At 38.1% G+C, this 20,534-nt stretch overlaps 1 protein-coding gene across 2 annotated transcripts in view; it reads left to right on the top strand.

Annotated features, from left to right (window-relative positions):
* Window positions 1–20,387, top strand: part of LOC139950029 (kynureninase-like) — a 28,369-nt gene extending 7,982 nt beyond the window's left edge. For both annotated transcript variants that reach the window (XM_071948660.1, XM_071948661.1), the window contains exons 8-15: window positions 9,703–9,849; window positions 10,960–11,058; window positions 12,115–12,188; window positions 12,995–13,047; window positions 13,910–13,995; window positions 14,679–14,854; window positions 16,428–16,518; window positions 17,474–20,387. In XM_071948660.1, coding sequence (XP_071804761.1) covers window positions 9,703–9,849; window positions 10,960–11,058; window positions 12,115–12,188; window positions 12,995–13,047; window positions 13,910–13,995; window positions 14,679–14,854; window positions 16,428–16,518; window positions 17,474–17,626 — 879 coding nt within the window. In that variant the 3' untranslated portion in view covers window positions 17,627–20,387. The remainder of the gene's footprint in view (window positions 1–9,702; window positions 9,850–10,959; window positions 11,059–12,114; window positions 12,189–12,994; window positions 13,048–13,909; window positions 13,996–14,678; window positions 14,855–16,427; window positions 16,519–17,473) is intronic.
* The last annotated feature ends 147 nt before the right edge of the window (window positions 20,388–20,534 follow it).

Genomic DNA, 20,534 nt, shown 5'->3' with positions numbered 1-20,534 from the left:
ATTAGGGACACCGCCAAAATACAATGTAGGGCTAGATATCTCAGTTGGTAGAGTGCCAGCACATTAATTTGGAGTTCGTTGGTTTGAGTCCCACTCTAGTCAGTGTTCAACCCCAAAATCATGAACACACAATGTAAATCACTGCAGATAAGCAGGTTGCTTGCAGACTGCAGGAAATGTGTCATCACATAGTACATCATCCCAGCCTTGTGACCAAATCTTTACACAATGCTGTTCGCCATAAAGATTGTTTGGCTCCCCGCTTACCCAATAGTTGTTAATATTGGCCGGGCCGTCTACACACTCCCAATCACCTACGCAGAAGAGAACACTTTTTTAAGCATAGAACAACATTGTTTAAAGGATTTGGGTACTTTTTCAAAATGTCCATAGATTTACATTAAACTCACAGGGTTTGAAGATAATGATAGTGGAAAGCTTCCCTTCAAATATTACTTACTGAGATGTTGTAGTTTTTGAAAAATGAGTAAAACAATGTCATGAAAATACGTTTGTAAATGATTAAAATAATTTTCATGACATTGTTTTACTCATTTCCCAAAACTACAGCACCTCAGCACGTAATATTTTCAGGGAAGCTTTCTACTATCATTATCTTCAAACTGTGTAAGTTTAGTGTAAATCTTAGTTTAGACATTGTGTTCTTTGTCCTACAAAAGTGTCATAGACCCTTTAAATTATAAACCACTAACTGTAGTGAGATGTACATTACACACACAGTTTTCATGGACATGGCCAGTATAAATGCCATTTTCAGAACGTCTATTTGGTGGGGTGGGTTTGCTCCAGTGTTGCTACCAGGCCTGGAATTACACGCAGGCCACGGAGGTCATTGCCCATGTTGCCCCTGGTCTTGGCCTCGGTGCCCTTCAATAGTTTCCCATAGACTTTAAGATTTTCAAATGGAAGTGCCCTTTGCAATATGAAAATGGCCTTGCCCTTTCAACATGTTCAAAGATAGAGGTCGCTGGTTCTAGTCCCACTCTACTCAATTTTCTTTGTTCAACCCAAAATCTTTTAAAATTTACTAACTGTTTCTAGTCAAAACAAACATGTTGACAAAACTGTAGCTTACCTTCCGTCACAAGATCATTGCAGTTGATCCAAGATTCTGATTCTGTAAGATTCTGAAAGTACACTCTATCCTCTTGTGAATGTGGGGTGGCCATAACACCTCCAATCTTTTCACATTCAAGACGAGCCTGGAGCCAAGTAAATTCTTCAATAGGTTTGAAGCAGCTGAGTTCTCGCTGGCTCCATCCAGGAGGGCAGGACACATGTACCTTGGCAGGCTGAAAACATCTCCCGTTAGATGTGTGGTGCCCAAGTAGAATTTGAACCAAGAAAATTTGTACTAAACGCAGCAAACCCATAGTCACACGATATTGTATTATCCTGTAACAGCCTGATGACATGTATTTGATGTTGGTCTGTTTTAAGTCTCCTGCAATGACTTGAGCAAGCTAGTTAAAACGTTGAGACCAATTAAGAACTCACTCCACGGCCGGAAACCGAGAAGTCTACTCCACAGTAGTTTTTTCGTCTCACGAATTTCACAAAATCTTCTCCTTAGTATTAGAATGTATAGTTCTCAAAAGAACATAATTATCTTCCCAGCAAGTGGACCCTGTTTTAAGTCGAAAAAAGATTTTGCTTTCTAAGAACGGATAATCAAGAGAAATCTGACACAGAGATGAATCAATAAAATGTCATTGTGAAGGTCATGGTCTTATATAAATTAAAACCAAAGATTTTGCTGAAGAGTGGCTGCAAGTAAAGTAAGAAACCTTTGAGGCTATGCGACCACAGGTCCTAGCTCCATGATGCGACTGACAGCAACATGATGATACATAACGCCCAAGTGGAGCCTTGTCATCTCATGATTGGATTGTAGGCCTACTACAAACAGGCGATGTGCCATTACATTGCTTACGTCAACCAGGCAACTTGGTTACTTTGAACTTGCATTTTTAATAATACTAATAATAATTTTTGTTTAGTCTGATTCAAGCTCTTGCGTTTAAAGGTGTTATACTGTTAACTTTAGACCAGTGAAGAATTCCCTATAAGTCAGCCTGCAAAGAAATAGTATCCGCTGTACAACCAATCTGACGAAAAACCTTTTAGTCATCGGCATAAAGTAAACATTTTTAACTTTTCAGGAAGATCGTTAACAAATAATGTAAAATGTTGTGGATGAAAAACCATCCACAACTACTCTATGTTTTATGCCAACCTGTACATTGTAGGTCAGAGAAAAGGGACCCATTTGACATTTGACATTGTTCAATGTTTTCCGTTTAAAAAAAGGAGCTACATGTTCAACTCTTAAACAAAACCATACTTCTGTTTTTTATTACCCATGTAGTTTTCGTATGGGCGTATGGTGATGATCATATCATACTGAAAGGAATGGTCTCTTTAGGGCTAAACAATGATGATTTCATCCTTGTACCAAACTTGTACTTTGTATAATACCTTTAAAGGAACATGTTGCCTTGGATCGGACGAGTTGGTCTATGAAACGCGTTTGAAACCGTTTGTTTTGAAATGTATATGGTTAGAAAGATGTTTTAAAAGTAGAATATAGTGGTCCACACAAGTATCACTCAAAATTGCACGGGTTTCATTTTACGTCGCGAACTAACAATTTTTTTTTGACTCCCATAAATGCCCGACCGTGTTTGTCGACGAGGTAAAACGAAAACCACGCAATTCCAAGGCATATTGGTGTAGATCATTTTATTCTACTTTTAAAACATCTATCTAACCATACCGACTTTATAACAAACGGTTACAGAACTCTTTTCAAAGACCAACTCGACCGATCCAAGGCAACGTGTTCCTTTAAGGTTGTATACATACTTGTAGCACAACTCTCATAAGTTTACGGATCACTGCCCGAGTTGAATGATTTATTATTTAACTAATTCAATTATAAACTCAGCCAGTTGAGTTGAGTTGGCATGGCAGTGTTCCGGTTTTATGTTTGGCGTTGCCATGGATTCCAATGGTTGCAAAACAGCGATCGATAAAATTTTACTAGTGTTGCAAAGCTTACACATTTTAATATGGACAAAATATTTTAAGTTTGGTTTAGGAGGGAGTTTTTTTTTTGGGGGGGGTGAACCCATCTGTCTGGAGAGACAGTGGAGATTAATAATAATATTATAATAATAATAAACGTATAACGTTACTTTTCCAAAGGATACAAAGCGCCAATTATTTTTACTGCAAGGTGAGTGGGACGAAGATTTTGAAATATGAGTTCTAATCCTTAGCACACCGTGTAATGGTTTACATGGTGCACATACGATAATAGCTCTTTTGGAATACATGAAAGAGATCATTCATTTAAAACCATAGCACTGAAATAATTTAAATTTAGACATACTGTATACTATAACACCACTACAAAAAGCTTAACTAATTAAATTAGTTTAATTACTTCAATTTTGTCATAAATGTTTACTACAGACAAAAATGTTTTGTTTGAATACACTGGGTTTCACTAACCTTGCCACTTAGCATTTTGTGTACATGAATAAGGGAATCAATGTGTGGTGAAGAGGTTTCAACTAATGGTTTAATCCCAACGAGGCCTGGTTCTTGATAATTTTAACGAGACGAAGTCGAGGTAAATTATAAAGAACCAGGCCTCGGCGGGTTTAGACCACTAGTTGAAAACCGATTCAACACATTTTGATTCCAATTCATAAAAACCTTTTCGGTCAAAAACATCATCACTTTTTGGTCAAAAAGTAAAATAAATGCAAAAATTATAATTGTTAAATGATTTCTTTCAACACAACACCCCTCCAGCTACGAATGGTACAGCCCTCCGCTTCCCTCACGTAAACAACTCCTTATAAGGGAATGCTGTGGGCGTTGCGCGTATCGCGTGATGTGGCACAACTGTTCCAGCCATTGCTCTCGACCAATAGGAATGAAGAAACTGTCTTATAAGAACATGTGCAAGGTCGCGTGTCGCGCCCATAAATTAACACTTTTTACCGGTCATTAATAATAGGTTTATTCACACCCACTTGACGCACTCTCCACCAATAGGGGTCGAGAAACTGTCTGGGGTATTTATGAATAAATGTTTGAGGACCCAGTGACACATTGTTTGTATTGTTTGGACTTTGGGGTTTTTCAGCGATCTATTTGGAAAGTGGAGATTTCTCTGCTCTGTTGAAACAGATCTGCCCAATTTCATAAAACTGTTCAAGGGAAGGAACCTGTTGGTAATTGTCAAAGACCAGTCTTCTCACTTGGTGTATCCCATCATAACCATAAAATAACCAGCCTGTGAAAATTTGGGCTCAATTGGTCATCGAAGTAGCAAGAAAATAATGAAAGAAAAAATACCCTTGTTGGTCAACTTGTGTGCTTTCAGATAGGAACAAAAGACTTCTAGCTAGAAATCTTTTATTACTTTAGTGAGAAATTACCTCTTTCTCAAAAACTACATTACTTCAGAGGGAGTCGTTTTCCACAATGTTTTATATTACCAACAGCTCTCCAATGGTCATTACCAAGTCAGTTTTTAAGTTAATATTTGTTTTGAGTAATTACCAAACGTGTACCTTCCCTTTAGAGGCAGTGGACACTTGGTAATTACTCAAAACAATTATTAGCATAAAACCTTTCTTGGTGACAAGTAATGGGGAGAGGTTGGTGGTATAAAACATAGTGAGAAACAGCTTCATCTGAAGTGCCATAGTTTTGGAGAAAGAAGTAATTTTCCACGAATTTGATTTTGAGACCTCAAGTTTAGAATTTGAGGTATGAAATGAACCATCTAAACGCACACAACTTTGTGTGACAAGGGTGTTCTTTCATTATTATCTCACAACTTTGATGACCGATTGAGCTCAAATTTTCACAGGTTTGTTATTTTATGCATATGTTGAGATACACCAACTGTGAAGGCTAGTCTTTGACATTTACCAATAGTGTCCACTGCCTTTAAGCAGAAATACATGTACTGCATAGCAAATAAAAATGAGTTTGCCACCAGATGCAACAATGCAAACTTGGTTTAAATTTGGCTGGTTACCAGTTTCTGTTAAGCAAGATTCGTATGTGCTAAGCAAGTTTTATGCTTACATGCTTTGATGAAATTGTTTTCCCCTTGAAAATAAAACCCCTTAGGCCTAATTTGACAAGCTCAAAATGACTGAATGGTGTGCTTATAAAACTATGTGATAATAATAATCAATATTCTCTTTTGAGCAACATTAATGTACTTTTCCCTCAACTCTCGATCACTAGGCCTTTATTAATCCTAGGCCCAAATTCATAAAGGTTAAAGGCAATGGACACTATTGGCGATTACTCAAAATTATTGTTAGCTTAAAACTTACTTCATGTACTTGGTAACGAGCAATGGAGAGCTGTCGGAAATTTAAAATATTGTGAGAAATGGCTCCCTCTGAAGTAACAAAGTTTTTGAGATAGAAGTAATTTCTCACTAAAATATTTCAATTTAATTCGAGACCTCAACTGAGGTATCGAATTCAAGCATGTGTATAAGCACACAACTTGTGGTATAAAGTTGTTTTTTCTTCCATTATTTTTCCAAATTTTCACAGGTTTGTAATTTTATGCATACATGTATGTTGGGATACACCAAGCGAGAAGACTGGTCTTTGACAATCACCAACGGTCTTCAGTGGTTTTAGGCAGACAATTCTGCTGAGCAAATTTCTTTGCTAGGCAAGATAATCAGTGATATAGTCGTACATGTACGTATTGCAATTGTAACCTTATGGTAGTCTAGCTGGTAAGCTATTTCTTAAGCAAGATTTGTTTGTGCTTAGCAAGCTTTTTGTGCTTACAGGGTGAAATTGTGCCCAGGTGACCTCAATCTTCCAATATCCTCCTCTTCTCTTTTACTCCACACCACATTGTTGTCAATGCCTGACACAGTGAAAAGCAAATGTTATTGGTCCCAAGGCCCTCAGCCCTTCTAAATTCTTCATTAATTTTTGGTATAATGGATTTTTATGGAGGTTCAGGGTTAATGGCGGGTTGTATGTGATACTGGTAAAAGGCCTAGGAGGTTTTACATACATAATTAGAGAGGTTTCGCAAGTCTACGGATACACATACAGATACCGATATGTCAACACTTTGTGTATTCACGTGACGTGTATCCGAGACTATCGTATTTTGCACACACTTTAGCAATGGTCACAGGAGCTCATTTGCGTTGTAGAAAAACGGATACTGTTTTGCACACTTTTATTTGTCTTTTTGTCCCAGATCAAAAACATTTCCAACGGAATTGCTTTCACTGGTGTCGTGCTCGATATACATGTAGACAGAAAATTGTTAGTCATCTGCAAGCAAAACGATAAAAATGCAGTGTAACACGGGGTCTCTATCGGTCATGCTTGTCGGAAAAACACTATGATGAATGCGAACTCCCTCAAGTGACACATATTTTGTGAAACAAAATCCAAGTGGCTGACGTGAACGGAAACCTCTCTATTGTTACAATCTATGCTACTTTTTAACAGTTTAGTTTGATCAATCACTAGTGTCATTGAAGTGATTCTTGTTTGCAAGATGATGGCAGTGCTGATTCACTGATCGATGAATGTGTGTAGATCATTGGTACTTTTATGCCACTGATTGCTTACACACTGCTGGGGCCAAATTATAACATGGATAATTAATCCAGACTGAAGCCCATAGCATACCACAATTCCAACCAGCTCCATTTGTAGGCGCCATCCCATTTTCCCAATTCCTGAAGTCAACGTCAGTTGCTCCATCCTTGCACTCCCAGGTGCCTTTAAAGATAAGGACAGACATCAAAGTGGACTTAATGTCACTTTTTTCATCTTCTCATTTTTAAATAAATGGAGATTTGTAATATGCTTTGATTGCCCAACAACCCAACACATTTCAACACAATTGATGGATTGCAATAACGTCACAAATTGCCAACAATCCTTTCGTTACGGCTGACACTCTCCATTTCTGAGATAAAACATCAAAGTTGAAACTGCAAAAACTTAATGGGAAAATAGAATGAGCAGGGCCCAATTTCATGGCTCTGCTTACCGCTGAATTCTGTGCTTTCGATCACGATTCCCCGCTCACGTGCAAGCGCCGAATTTCTGCGCTATCCTTGTAAGCGTAGAATGCCTAGTAACGTGGAGTACACACGCGCAGAAGCCCAAATTCGCCGCTAACCAGTGAAATACGCTTGCCGTAAGCACAGAATTCCCTGCTTCCGTAAGCGCCGATTCTGTGCTTACGGTAAGCAGAGCCATGAAATTGGCCCTGATTGCAAACTGCCTACCAACCAAAGGGACCTATGGTTTAAATGCAAACAACAGTTAATGACCCATCGTTTCCACCATAGCTGTCGACATGCTTAAAGGCTAAAGTGGAAAACTAAATGTTAAAAACAATCAAATACGGGAAACATTTGCCATTCAGAGTGGATTAGGGGGTATGTTGGTCATGTTAAATCCAGCGATTAAGTTTGTCTGGGTTTTAGATAGTGTTTTTTCTGAAACTGTGCATTCTATACAGTATCCCAAGATCAGGCAAGATCGGGGTTGCTGGAATACACACTGTGGTTGAATAATAAAGTAACGTTGAAAAACACATTTGAAGTTTATTGAATAACACCAACACATTAAACTTGCGTTACGGTCGTTACATTAACAGGCCTGTATGCTTCGCTTTTGTAAAAAGGCAAGGGCACCAAGGCATTTTCTCCTTGGTAAAGGGCACTCTATGCGAAAATTGTAAATTTCTACTGGAGCATTTCAAGGGCACCAAGGCAATGACCAGGGGGCATGGAGGCAATCGCCTTCGTTGCCTCCTTGTTGTATCAGACCTGCGGTAGTATGATTTGCCTATAAATGTACAATCAGCATCTGATATGTCCAGACACTTTTTATTTCATTGATTGCTAAATCTAAAATTAAATAATTGGCACTCACCTTCTTCTTGAATATCAGTGCAGTCAATCCAAATATAACCATCTGTGATGGTCCAGAGGTGGCCGTGCTCCTCCAGAGAAATTGGGGTGGTCATCACGCCCCCAATCTCAATGCATTTATTTTTTGCATTAGCCCATTGAAGGGGCTCATCAATAACCTTGTAGCAGTGATTTTCCCACTTGCTCCATCCTGCTGGACAAGTTTCCTTTGTAGCTCTACGGAAACATCTCCCGCTAGCTTTGTAATAATCAGGCATTAGATAAACAAAGATGAGTAAAAGCTTCACCACTTTCAAGTTTAGTGACGCCATGGCTTTGTGTATTATAAATATTTGGTTTCACTGTGTAACCGTTACTGCAATTTTGTTCTGGATGTGTTACCCGACTCGACGATCAAAGTGTTTGCAAGTATGTAGGTATTCAAGTTCCATGTATTTGAGGTAGTGTATACCAGAGGTGTGCGCATGTAGGTCGTGAACGCACATTATTTGTTCAAATATCTTGTCTTTTGTGTTGAACATGGAGGTTTGAGCTAATCCTTTTGCTGTTGTAGGTCATCCCAGCAACAGTAATTAGCTGTTTTGCTTCGCAGAGCGAAAAAGCTCTTGTTTTCGTTAAAGTGTTTTTAGCTGTTTCATAGCGTTTATTTAAAAACATAAAAAAATTATTATTATTATTATTATTATTATTATTATTATTATGTTTTTTTTTTTTTCAGACTTCCGGAAGTCATTTAAATAACGCATGATTCGTTCTAAATTGTATAGTTCTAAAAGAGCAATTTGCAAGGAAACTTTCAATGATGAAAATAACGCTTAGTGTGTTTTATGTAAGCGCCGCTTTGCATAGTTCCTGATACGTTGTTACATGTAGGTCATCTAAGAAACAGTAATTAGCTGTTTTGCTTCGCAGAGCAGAACGATCTTGTTTTTGTTTGAACAACCCCTCCACTTCACTGGACTCATTTAAGACTGCCCTCAAAACCCACTTGTTTTGATCCATCTAAGCTTGATTACAGTCTCGGCTATTTCATCTCACATGTCGTTTGTTATCGTACACTTACTTTGTTATGGTCATTATGTAGTGTTTTTAATTACTTTTACGTTTCAGCGCTTAGAAACCCTGTATTAAGAGCTACCTAAATGTGTGTTATTATTAACTGAACTTAAAGACACTGGACACCTTTGGTAATTGTCAAAGACCAGTCTTCTTACTCATCACAGTCTTCTCACTCATCACTTGCTGTATCTCAACTAACGCACAAAATTACAAACCTGTGAAAATTTGAACTCAATTGGTCGTTGAAACTGCGAGATAATAATGGAAGAAAAAATACCTTTGTCACACGAAGTTTTGTGCTTACACACAGATGCTTGATTTCGAAACCTCAAAATCTAATTCTGAGGTCTTAAAAACAAATTCAAATATTTTAGTGGAAAATCACTTCTTTCTTGAAAACTACGTCAGAGAGAGCCGTTTCTCAAGATGTTTTATGCTATTAACAGCTCCCCATTGATCGTTAACAAGTAAGTCTTTATGCTAACAATTATTTTATGTACATGTAATTACCAATAGTGTCCGTGCCTTTAAAAGATCTCAAACTTCTACAGGTTTTTCAGTTTATGTATGTGGTGGATTACATAAAGTGCTTACACTGCCAGCAACTGTTTTGTTAGGAATAAATGTTTTACATTATTGGTTGATTTATACAGGATGAACAGGCAGTGCACATGTCTGATGTGATAGATACAATAGAGCGTGAAGGAGACAGTATAGCTGTCATTCTACTACCAGGCGTGCAGTATTACACCGGACAAGTATTTGACATGGAGGCAATAACCAAGGCTGGACATGAAAAGGTAAAGAAAAATGTCAAACTTAGTTTAAAGATGAGTGTAAGCTTGTATTTTGTTGTGCTATTACACTTCCACCACTCCAGTAGCCGATTTCACAAAACTTTATGCAACTGCGTGAGTCCTCTTGTGCAATGTTTATGAAGCAACTTGCGCCGTAAACATTGCGCAAGTGGACTTACACAGTTGCGTACAATTTCGTGAAATCGGCTGCTGGCTCACATGCCATCCCAGTTACACAATGCTCACCCAGACACCAGTGTCCAGACTGGCTGTCTGGGAGTTGTCAAGTTTTAGTATACACATATTGACTGGCAACGAGGTAACTAGTATATGTCTATTCCCACGAGGGACTTTGAGTGACCAGAGGAGCGACCTATTTCCCCAAGGCCGAGAGCCGATGGAAATAGGCCCCTCTTCTGGTCACTCACAAGCCCGAGGGGGAATAGACAGACACTAGTTACAGAATTATACCAGTCAATATGTGTTTTATAACACAGCTCGGTCTTAAAATGTCAAATAAGAACAGAAAAAGGAATTTTGTAGTTTGTTCATGTTTCAAGTCAAGAGAGGACGCTGTTACCGCAGGCACTATTTGCAAAGACTAGTGCCCGCTCTGGTACTTTCCCCGCAAAATACGCGCGCGCGATCACTAGCCTATATTAGTTCATCCCATGTGACCGTGTTTCAGCCAACCAGAATACTGAAAAAGCAAGAGGTGTGTTATAATGGTTTTTAATGACCTCTCACCACACCCATCCTCACTAGTAGCTAACTTCGCTGCTAATTTGTAGCTAACAGCAAAAATTTGTTGCCGTGTGAATGCAAAAATAGTAAACTTTGTTGCTAACTTCGCTGCTAACTTTCCTGCTAACTCCAAAAATTAGCATCAAAATATTTAGCAACAAAGTTAGCAGTGAAGTGGCTACTTGTGTTAACATGCACACTGACCATCCTTTTTTTTTTCATTTCTAACACATAACTAACAAACAGAATAGTTTTTTTCTAAATGAAAGTTACCTACTTGTTTTGTGTTTTGGTTTTTTTAGGGGGGGTTGTTCATTGGCTGGTAATAATCTGATTCCGTGACTGTTTGCTCAACTTTGTATTTTACAGGGTTGTATCGTCGGCTTTGACCTGGCCCACGCAGTAGGAAACATTGAACTCCAACTACATGACTGGGATGTAGACTTTGCTTCATGGTGCACGTACAAAGTGAGAACAAGTACAATATTCATATGTATAATTCAGGTTTATTAAAGGCAGTGGACACTATTGGTAATTACTCAAAATAAATATTGGCAGAAAACCTTACTTGTTTATTTGGTTTGCGGTAACACCATGTGTGTATCTACTTGCCAGGTAGAGTTGTTCTTAGAGAACTGTCTTGCTTTATTCTACTGCCGCGGAGTAGACAATCAGAGGTTCAGGGGACTCCTCAGTTCTGAAAAGAACTGTCCTGCTTTTTAACTATTACTTTTTAACCTACTTGGTTAGGAGTAATGGGGGAGAGGTTTGATAGTATAACACATTGTGAGAAACGGCTCCCTCTGAAGTATCGTAGTTTTCAAGAAAGAAGTATTTTTCCACGAATTTGATTTTAGACATCAAATTAAGAACTTGAGGTCTCAAAATCAATCATCTGAAAGCACACAACTTCTTGTGACAAGGGTGTCTTTTTCTTTCATTATTATCTCGCAACTTCGATGACCAATTGAGCTCAAATTTTCACAGGCTTGTTATTTTATGCATATGTTGAGATACTGAAAATACAGTGTCCAGTGTCTTTAAACAAACAAACCACACAATAAACATACAAACAAACTTAAACCTCATGGCCAAGGGAGTGAATAACATTTAAAATTCAGAAAAAAGTGAAATATTACAATTTTTAGTATCTATTAAATTGGTGCTAAAATAGAGGATACAAACTGCCTCTAGCTACCGGGCAACCTTGGTGGTCTAGTTGGTAGGACATACTGCTATAGATTGACAAAGGTCGTAATATGCCTTCGATTTTTTTTCACAGGAGTCAGGAAAATTACTGAGTATACAGTGCTTACACACATAGGTGCATGGGTAAAACCAAATAGTGTTCTTCATCCCTGATGCAAATTTAACTTCTGTTAAAATGTTGTTGTGAAACAGATTTATATTTTTTTAAATGAAAGGACAGAGCTGCCTAAAAACCAACAGTTATTTAATAGATGTTATTCCAGTGCAACCATGTTTTTTAATTTTTTTGGGGTATTTTGTCTGTTTTATTACAAGTATTTGAATGGTGGTGCTGGGGCCTTAGCAGGTGCTTTCCTTCATAACAAGCATGCTGCAAATACACGCCCAAGGTAAGCCTACTCACCTTTATTTTGGATAATTATTTTGTATGTTGTTGACTCCCATGTTTAACGCACAAACTTTAAAGTTCAACATATCTCGGAAACTTTTCATTGGTTACATATCACCTTTATTTTATATAATTATTTTGTATGTTGTTGACCCCCATGTTGAACGCACAAACTTTAAAGTTCAAAATTTCTTGGAAACCTTTGATCTGAATTATTTATTTCTCTTGAGACATTAATTTGTTTTTCAGTGCGTAATGTGAAGCCATTTAAAGGAACACGTTGCCTTGGATCGGACGAGTTGGTCTACACAAAGCGTTTGTAACCGTTTTTTTATAAAATGCATATGGTTGGAAAGATGTTTTAAAAGTAGAATACAATGATCCACACAAGTTTGCCTTGAAATTGCGTGGTTTTCCTTTACTGTGCGAACTAACACGGTCGGCCATTTATGGGAGTCAAAAATTTGACTCCCATTAATGGGCAACCGTTTTAGTCGAGGAGGTAAAAAGAAAACCGTGCAAATTCGAGGCATGTTTTTGTGGATCATTGTATTCTACTTTTACAGCATCTTTCTACTCATATGCATTTTATAAAAAAATGATAACAAACGCTTTTCGAAGACCAACTCGTCCGATCCAAGGCAACGTGTTCCTTTAACATTGTAAGTGGAAATTTGATGGATAAGGTGGTCAAAACAAAAAACTATTCTGAATTGCCCCTTACTCAATACAGTCAGTCCTTGTGGTTCATAAGATCTTGATAAAGAATTATTGAGCAAAGCTTCTTATTAGTGTGAATTTCTTCAGGCTCACAGGTTGGTGGGGCCACCAGATGAACACACGGTTTGACATGAGTAATGGTGAGTACAACAATTGTTTACCTGTTTTCACATTTATACTTCTTGGGGTGGATTTCACAAAGACAGTCCTAACTTAGGACTAGTCCTAGGCAATGCTAAGAGATAGGACCAGTCCTAACTTAGGACCAGTCCTATCTCTTAGCATTGCCTAGGACTAGTCCTAAGTTAGGACTACCTTTGTGAAATCCACCCTTGATAATTTAAAGGCACTGCAGCCGATTTCACAAAACGCTAGGATTAATCTTATCTCGAGTTAGGACCAGTAACCCGCTCTAATTTAGGATGGGTTCAATGTGTCCTACGTCTTGAGATACGGAACTTAACTCATCCTCAGTGCTAAGATGAATCCTAAGTTGGGAAGAGTTTGGTGAAATCGATGGCTCGGCTCAAAGCAAATACTAGCATAAAATCTTACTTGGTAATAAGCAACAGAGAGCTGTTGTTAATGTAAAACATTGTGAGAAACTACTCTCCCTGAAGTAATGTGGTTTTTGAGAAAAACGTAAGTTTTTCACAAAAATATCTGAATTTGAAACACTTTTAGGTCTTTTTCAAGTATCAGAAAGCACACAAGTTTTGGCAATTTTTGCCATTTCGATGAGCTAAGGTTTCACAGATTTGTTATTTTATGCATATTTTGTCAGATTTTAATGAAGGACACGCAGCAGAATCAGAATCTCACAGTGCATCAGACAGACAATAAAGCTAACATGTACACATGGTAGGCAAATACTGTTTGGTTCGATCATTAAAAAGCACAAACGAGTAATTTTTCCACTGTGCGGTCATCACTTGTGCGCCCTCTAGTTTTTATATATTACTCTATGGATTTGACCAATATTAATTCTACTATTGCTTACAGAGATGGATCTAGCACCAGGCATAGCTGGCTACAGAATCTCCAATCCTGGATTCCTTTCTGTCATTCCAGTCAAGGCTAGCCTAGAGGTAGATTTCTTTCTAATCAACATTCACATTTTAACTTGTGGACATCCTTCTATTGATGTATAATGTTTTTTAAATTTGTTGTATAGACTTGTAAAAAATATAGAATTTTAATATATGGCCAGGGATATGAGAACTGAAGGCCTTCTGGCTGCAGTCACTCACTCACTCAGTCAACCCACGTTTTGAAGTTGCTGCATGTTTGAGTCGGGCTCTGTGTCTGACACGCCACACAACTCTATCCTGCAGACAGCTGATTAGTTCCTCCCCCCCCCCCCCCCTTGTTGATTACTCCTGCATCTTTAATTAGGGTCTCGAGCATGGTCTTGGTGGGTCTTCCGGGGCCGCGCCTGCTGTGAGTGGGCTCCCACACGATGGCTTTATTGGCTGGAAGCTCTGGGTGCCGTAAACAGTGACCAGCAAGGCGCTCCTTGGTCTTCTCACTCAGTGGGGGATATTACCATAGAGCTCCAGGTTGGTGACTGATGGGATCCCTCCAGGAGACATTCTAGTAGTTGCACATCTAGCAATGCACAGAACTTGGGAAAGTACCGAGTATTCAGTGCTTTTATAAATACATATCGGTGTAAAAAGGATAAAAATATATTATATTATATACTTAGTCATCAACAGACAGAAATACTTTGTAAACAGATAAACATTTATATTGATTTTATTTATTCCAGGTTTTCTCCAAGACATCGATGGCAGCTTTGCGGAAGAAGTCTGTCCTGTTGACTGGATACTTGGAGTATCTCATTAAGCTTCACTTTAGTAGACCAAAACCATCTAAGACTCCTGATGAGAGCGGCAAGGCCACTGACGATGGCGACCAGATCTATATTGACATCATTACCCCAAGGTAAATGTGCTTATATATAAGATTTGGTTTGAGGCATTGTACGGTGAGGTAACTCCATGTGTGCATCTACTTGCCAGTTAGAGTTTGTTCTTAGAGAACTGTTTTTCTTTATACTACTACCGCGGAGTAGATTTATTCGGACGTTCTAAAAAGTTCTGAAAAGAACTGTCCTGCTTTTTAGCTACTACCCGGGCGGAAGGTATAGAAAATTGGCTTGAACTACTATTTTAGCTTATAGGATCAGAATTAACTGCACTACCGCGGAGTCAGTTCTTGAATTGGTCTCAACGTTTCGGCAAACTTTTCGTCAGAGGTGGTCGGGTTGGTGTAGTGGTATCGTTCCTCCCCTTCCATCTCTAAGATCCCAGTTCTAGGCTGACAAAAGCGATTACCTCCATGCCTCCTGGTCATTGCCTTGGTGCCCTTGAAATTCTACATTAAAAATTTACAATTTCCTTTTAGGTGCCCTTTACAAAGAACAAAATGCCTTGGTGCTTTTGCCCTTTCTAAAGCGAACATACGGGCCTGCGGTTGAAATCATGCGGTTGATTGGGTTTCATCCCTTTCTGTCTGAATGAGTTTTCCCTGGAATAAGGCTCTGGGAATTTACTCCTTATTCTAAAACTGAAACTTCCTTCCTTGTGGTCTCTCCATTGGATTCTTGGCTAGTATAGAGATTAAGAAACTTTTCTGCGGTTCCGTGGCTTCATTCAGAATAAATGAAATGAAATGAAGTCTGTAGTCTTTCTGCAGTGTTCTGGGCAAAGGGACTTGTTCAGGGCAGGTCTAAAGGTCTTCCTTGTCAAGTTTAGGTCATGTTGGAATGGGAAGGTACAGCTGTTGCGAAAATTATTATGTAGAAATTTGGCTATAGCTGTATTCGCCAATTCGGCAGGGCCCTAGACTTCTGGGTATGTCGCAAGTGTTTAAGGGCAACTCTCAAGAATTATGTTTCATGGTAATTCACAAGTATTTCTGGGCAAATACTTTATAGCAAGTCTCGGTCTTTCATGAGGGCAAGTTCATGTCTTTAAAGGCATCACTGTTAACACTGTAATCGCTGTTAACATAAAAACTTACTTGTTAACGATCAATAGAGAGCTGTACATGTAGGCTGCTTCTGAAGTAACGTAGTTATCAAGAAAGAACTGATTTTCCAGAATTTGATTTCGAGACCTCAGAAATTGATTTAGAGGTCTCGAAATCAAGCATCTGAAAGCACTCAGCTTCGTGTTTATTCTTCCACTATTATCTCTCAACTTGGACGACCAATTGAGTTCAAACCTTCACAGGTTTGTTATTTTGTGCATATGTTGAGATACAACAAGTGAGTAGACTGGTCTTTGACAATTACCAAAGGTGTCCAGTGCCTTTTTTTCCGAGAGCCAAATATGCCTTTACTAAAGACTATTCCTCATGTTGGTGGCCCTTGTACATGCACTTTAAGAATCTATTGTCCTGTTACAGAATTTGAACTGGCCTTTCAAAACTAAATTAACTAAATATTCAACAAGAATGATCCTTTAACGGATAAAATTACTAAAATTCTTTTTTTAATTGTGTTGTTATATAGCAATGTAGCAGAGAGAGGTTGTCAGTTGTCTTTGTTATTTAACACCAATGTGGATGAAATATTGACCCAGTTGATGAAGAGAGGTACCCTGGTGAGTAGAAGTGTTCAACTTGTAGTCATGGAAAGGTTGCGGTAACACCATGTAATGACCATCTCTAATCGAGTTGGGGTGGTTCTGAAAAGAACTTTTGGTTTCAACTCCACGTTTTGATCAGTATGCCAGAAAGTTTTCTCCAGAAGACGATTAGAGCCACCCCAACTTATTTAGAGTTAGTCATTACATGGTGTTACCGCAAACTTTTCCATATCGTATATTTCCAGCATGCAAAGTGTCAAATCCTACTTGACTTTTAGTTACATTAGAATACCAGCCTGGAAAAAGCCCTAACGCTCCCAACCAACCCTAGGGGTGGTTTTCACAAAGAGTTAAGACTAGTCTCGAGTTAGGACGAGGCTAACTTTAGGATCTCCTAAGTTAGGACTGGTCATAACTCTTTGTGAAATCGACCCCTGACCTCGTAACCCTAACTCTTACCCTAACCCTAACCCTCTCCACCACACCCTAACCTCAACTCTCCCCACTACACCCACATCTTTGTGGGGTCATGGAGGGCACATCGCTTTGATGACAGTTTTTCTGAACTTTTGCCCCTGCTAACAAAGAGTTGTGTCCAAAGTTTCAATATAAAATAAATAAATAACACTTCTCTTAAAGGGTCTGGGTACTTTTTGTACATGTTGTAGGACACAAAACACAATGTTTACAGATTTACATTTACCTTACACGGTTTAAAGATAATGATGGTAGAAAGCTTCCCTTAAAATATTACTTACTGAGGTGCTGTAATTTTGGAGAATGTAAATGAGTAAAACAAGTAACGAAAATTATCTTGGCATGTAGAACGTGTTTTCGTGACACTGTTTAATCGTGTCTCAAAAACTACAGTAATATTTTAAGGGAAGCCTTCTAGAATCATTATCATCAAACTGTGTAAGTTTAATGTAAATCAAAACAGAATTTACTGATAATTTCATTTTCCTTCCAGTGTGATGAAAGAAAACCCAACGTCATCCGCATTGCTCCTACCCCACTTTATTCAAAGTTCGAAGATGTCTGGCGTTTTGTTCAAATACTCCGAGAAATTGTCAAGTGTATGCGATTGCAAAAGATGGCTCGCAGTTCAGATGAGCTGGATTGAACTGGATTAAAAAGTACTGTAATCAAAATACATTGCTATATTTTTTATGTGCACGTTTTTATTAGATTAGTTTAATTTTGAGTCTGAATCTCCTTTCACTTGGAATCTTCTTTCGCTTTGGTTTGTTGAAGTCTAAGTCACATGATTGACGTCTTAAAGGATTTGGGTACTTTTACAAAATTTCCATAGATTTACATTAAACTTACAGGGTTTGAAGATAATGATAGTGGAAAGCTTCCCTTCAAATATTACTTACTGAGGTGCTGTAGTTTTTGAGAAATGAGTAAAACAATGTAATGAAAATACGTTTGTAAATGCTTCAAGTAATTTTCGTCTTATGAGACAAAAATTATTTTCATGACATGTAGTACTCATTTCCCAAAAATTACAGCACCTCAGCATGTAATATTTTCAGGGAAGCTTTCTACTATCATTATCTTCAAACTGTGTTAGTTTAGTGTAAATCTGTGGACATTGTGATTTTTGTCCTACAAAAAGTACATACACCCTTAGACTAGTCGTGAGTTACTTGGTTCAAGTCTCAGTCAAAATCACAAATCATGTTGGTCCTGATGGGAGACAAAGCCACCTGTCACTTTGGTCCTGGTGGAAGTGTAAGTCAAGAGCCACTTAGTTTGAGTCTGAGTCAAAGTCATGAGTCAACTAGGTTCATGTCCAATAGTGACAAGTCACTTGGGTCATGTTGGAGTCTAAGTCATGAGTCGCTTGGGTCCACTTGAAGACCAAGACACCAGCCACTTTGTTCAAGTCACTTGGGTCTTGGTGGAAGTCCATGTCACAAGTCACTTGGTTCAAGTCTGAGTCCAAGTCACAAGTCTCTTGGGGTTGGGGAGAGATAGATACGTATACGTTTATTTAATGTTGCAAAAAGCATACATAGTGTTTAATACAGAGTGCTAAAATATGGTCAAAATGATAGTAAATATAAAAGTGATGCAACATTTAGGTCCGGGGAGAAGCACAGCTTTTGTTCCCCAGCCTATGAACGGACAGACAAAAAAAAGACATACATTGTACATTAAAGTACAGGACAAGACGGGACCAAACAAAGTCATGAGTCACTTGGTTCACTTGTGACGATGGTGACAAGTGTATTCTTCAATTATTTAAGTACTAGTTTTCTTCTTTAGAATTGTTGGAAATAGTTTAGGGTTTTTACAATGATATATTTTTGTATACACTTTTACAAATTATTTGATGATGTGAAAATAATGAATTTTAATCACTCAACAATGCTGTGTTAAATCATTTGTATTTAACCACAAAATGCTTCCAATTGTGGCTCAAACGAATCATTATTTCCACAAATAAAGTAGAGCTATGTTTTAATTATGAGACCCAACGCCTTGGTGGTTTTAACAGGGCAAATTGGCTCAATCTGCAACTAACCAGAAACACCCATTATTTTGAGTAATTACCAATAGTTTCCACTGCCTTTAAAGTTTTACAATGTTAAATTTGCATCGGGATAAAGAATATTAATTTGGTTTTTACCCATATACATTGATGTGTGTTAGCACTGTATACTCAGTACTTACCCGAGTTCTGTGAACAAAATCAAAGGCATATTATTTGGGTGGGATTCGAACCCACAAAGTTTATTGTTTACTTCTATAATGTGAAGTCTGAATGGTAGTAAAGTATGATTACATTTTAATGCCAACATGTGTAACTGTTGGTTTTTTATTTGGTAGGGGTAGGTTTGTGAAACAAATCTCTCTTTATGAGGTGTATATTCAACCAAAATGCTATAAAGCATACAGAGTGCAGATAACATTGGTAATGTCAAAGACCTGTATCCTCACTTGGTGTATACAAACAAATGCATAATGAACAAATCTGTGAAAACTGGTCATCGAAGTTGCAAGAGAATAATAAAGGAAAAAACACCCTTGTTTCACAAACTTGTTTGCTTTCAGATGCTACAGAAAAGGCTACATTTATAGTGGAGGGTGCTATTTATTCAAGAATTATTATGCAGAAAAAAGGAATAGTCTTGCAGCCGTTGTTGCATTTTTTCATCAGACATGTTTGTCAGTTATGCTAGTAAGCTTCCTGCCTCTGTTCTTGTATATATTTTATGAGCCGTAAAATGTGTTTAGGGCAATCCTTTTTAAAAGTGTGTGGTTCCCATTTCTTAATTTACCTATTTGTAGTTCATTAGTCAAACAGAGTGCAGGGGAAAGTCATTTGGTACTGTTTGAAATGTCTAATTAAATGATATGTATGAAGCCTAAAGGTGGTCTTTATACTTAAAGATTTGGTCATTGATTGTTTTTTGTCAGCGTAATATTGATTTATTGGCACAATTATCAAGAAAGATGAAAGTTTCAGTTGAAATACAGTGCCTTCTTATTGAACTGTCACAATTCTTCCTTTAAGTCATATATTTAGTCCTTTATCATGCTGCCTCCATCTTGGTCATGTACCTAGTATCGAATAACAATAATGAATGCTAATAATCGTTTTGCAAATAAGGACCAGACTATTTTGTTCTTCCAGCCTCAGTTTGGTATAAAGGTCTATTGTGAGGTGACAGTGGGTACTAACCACTAGTTGTATTGAGCATGCCCTACCCTATGAGCGCAAAGAGGTTTCAATGTTGGAAGGGTCCATTATCTTTCTCAGGCTGCACCCTACAACAATATGGGGAGGCCATTTCAATGTCAAACTGATAGAAATTTATAACTTGAGATAGGGTCACTTGTAAATAAATAAAACAATTATTTACTCAGAAACGTTATACAATAATATTAATTAATGTGCCTACTCTTCCATCAAGCCCCCCCCCCCCCGCCCCCCTCACCCTCCCCCCCCCTATTACCCTTCCCCAGCCCCTGCGGCTGCCCATGAAAAGGCGTATAAATTATTGGTTCATACTTTGCTC

This window comes from Asterias amurensis, chromosome 17 (assembly GCF_032118995.1).
Source record: "Asterias amurensis chromosome 17, ASM3211899v1".
NCBI classification, from domain to species: Eukaryota; Metazoa; Echinodermata; class Asteroidea; order Forcipulatida; family Asteriidae; genus Asterias; species Asterias amurensis.
Note: the sequence above shows the minus strand (reverse complement) of the source record. Positions and strands in the feature narration are given on the sequence as shown.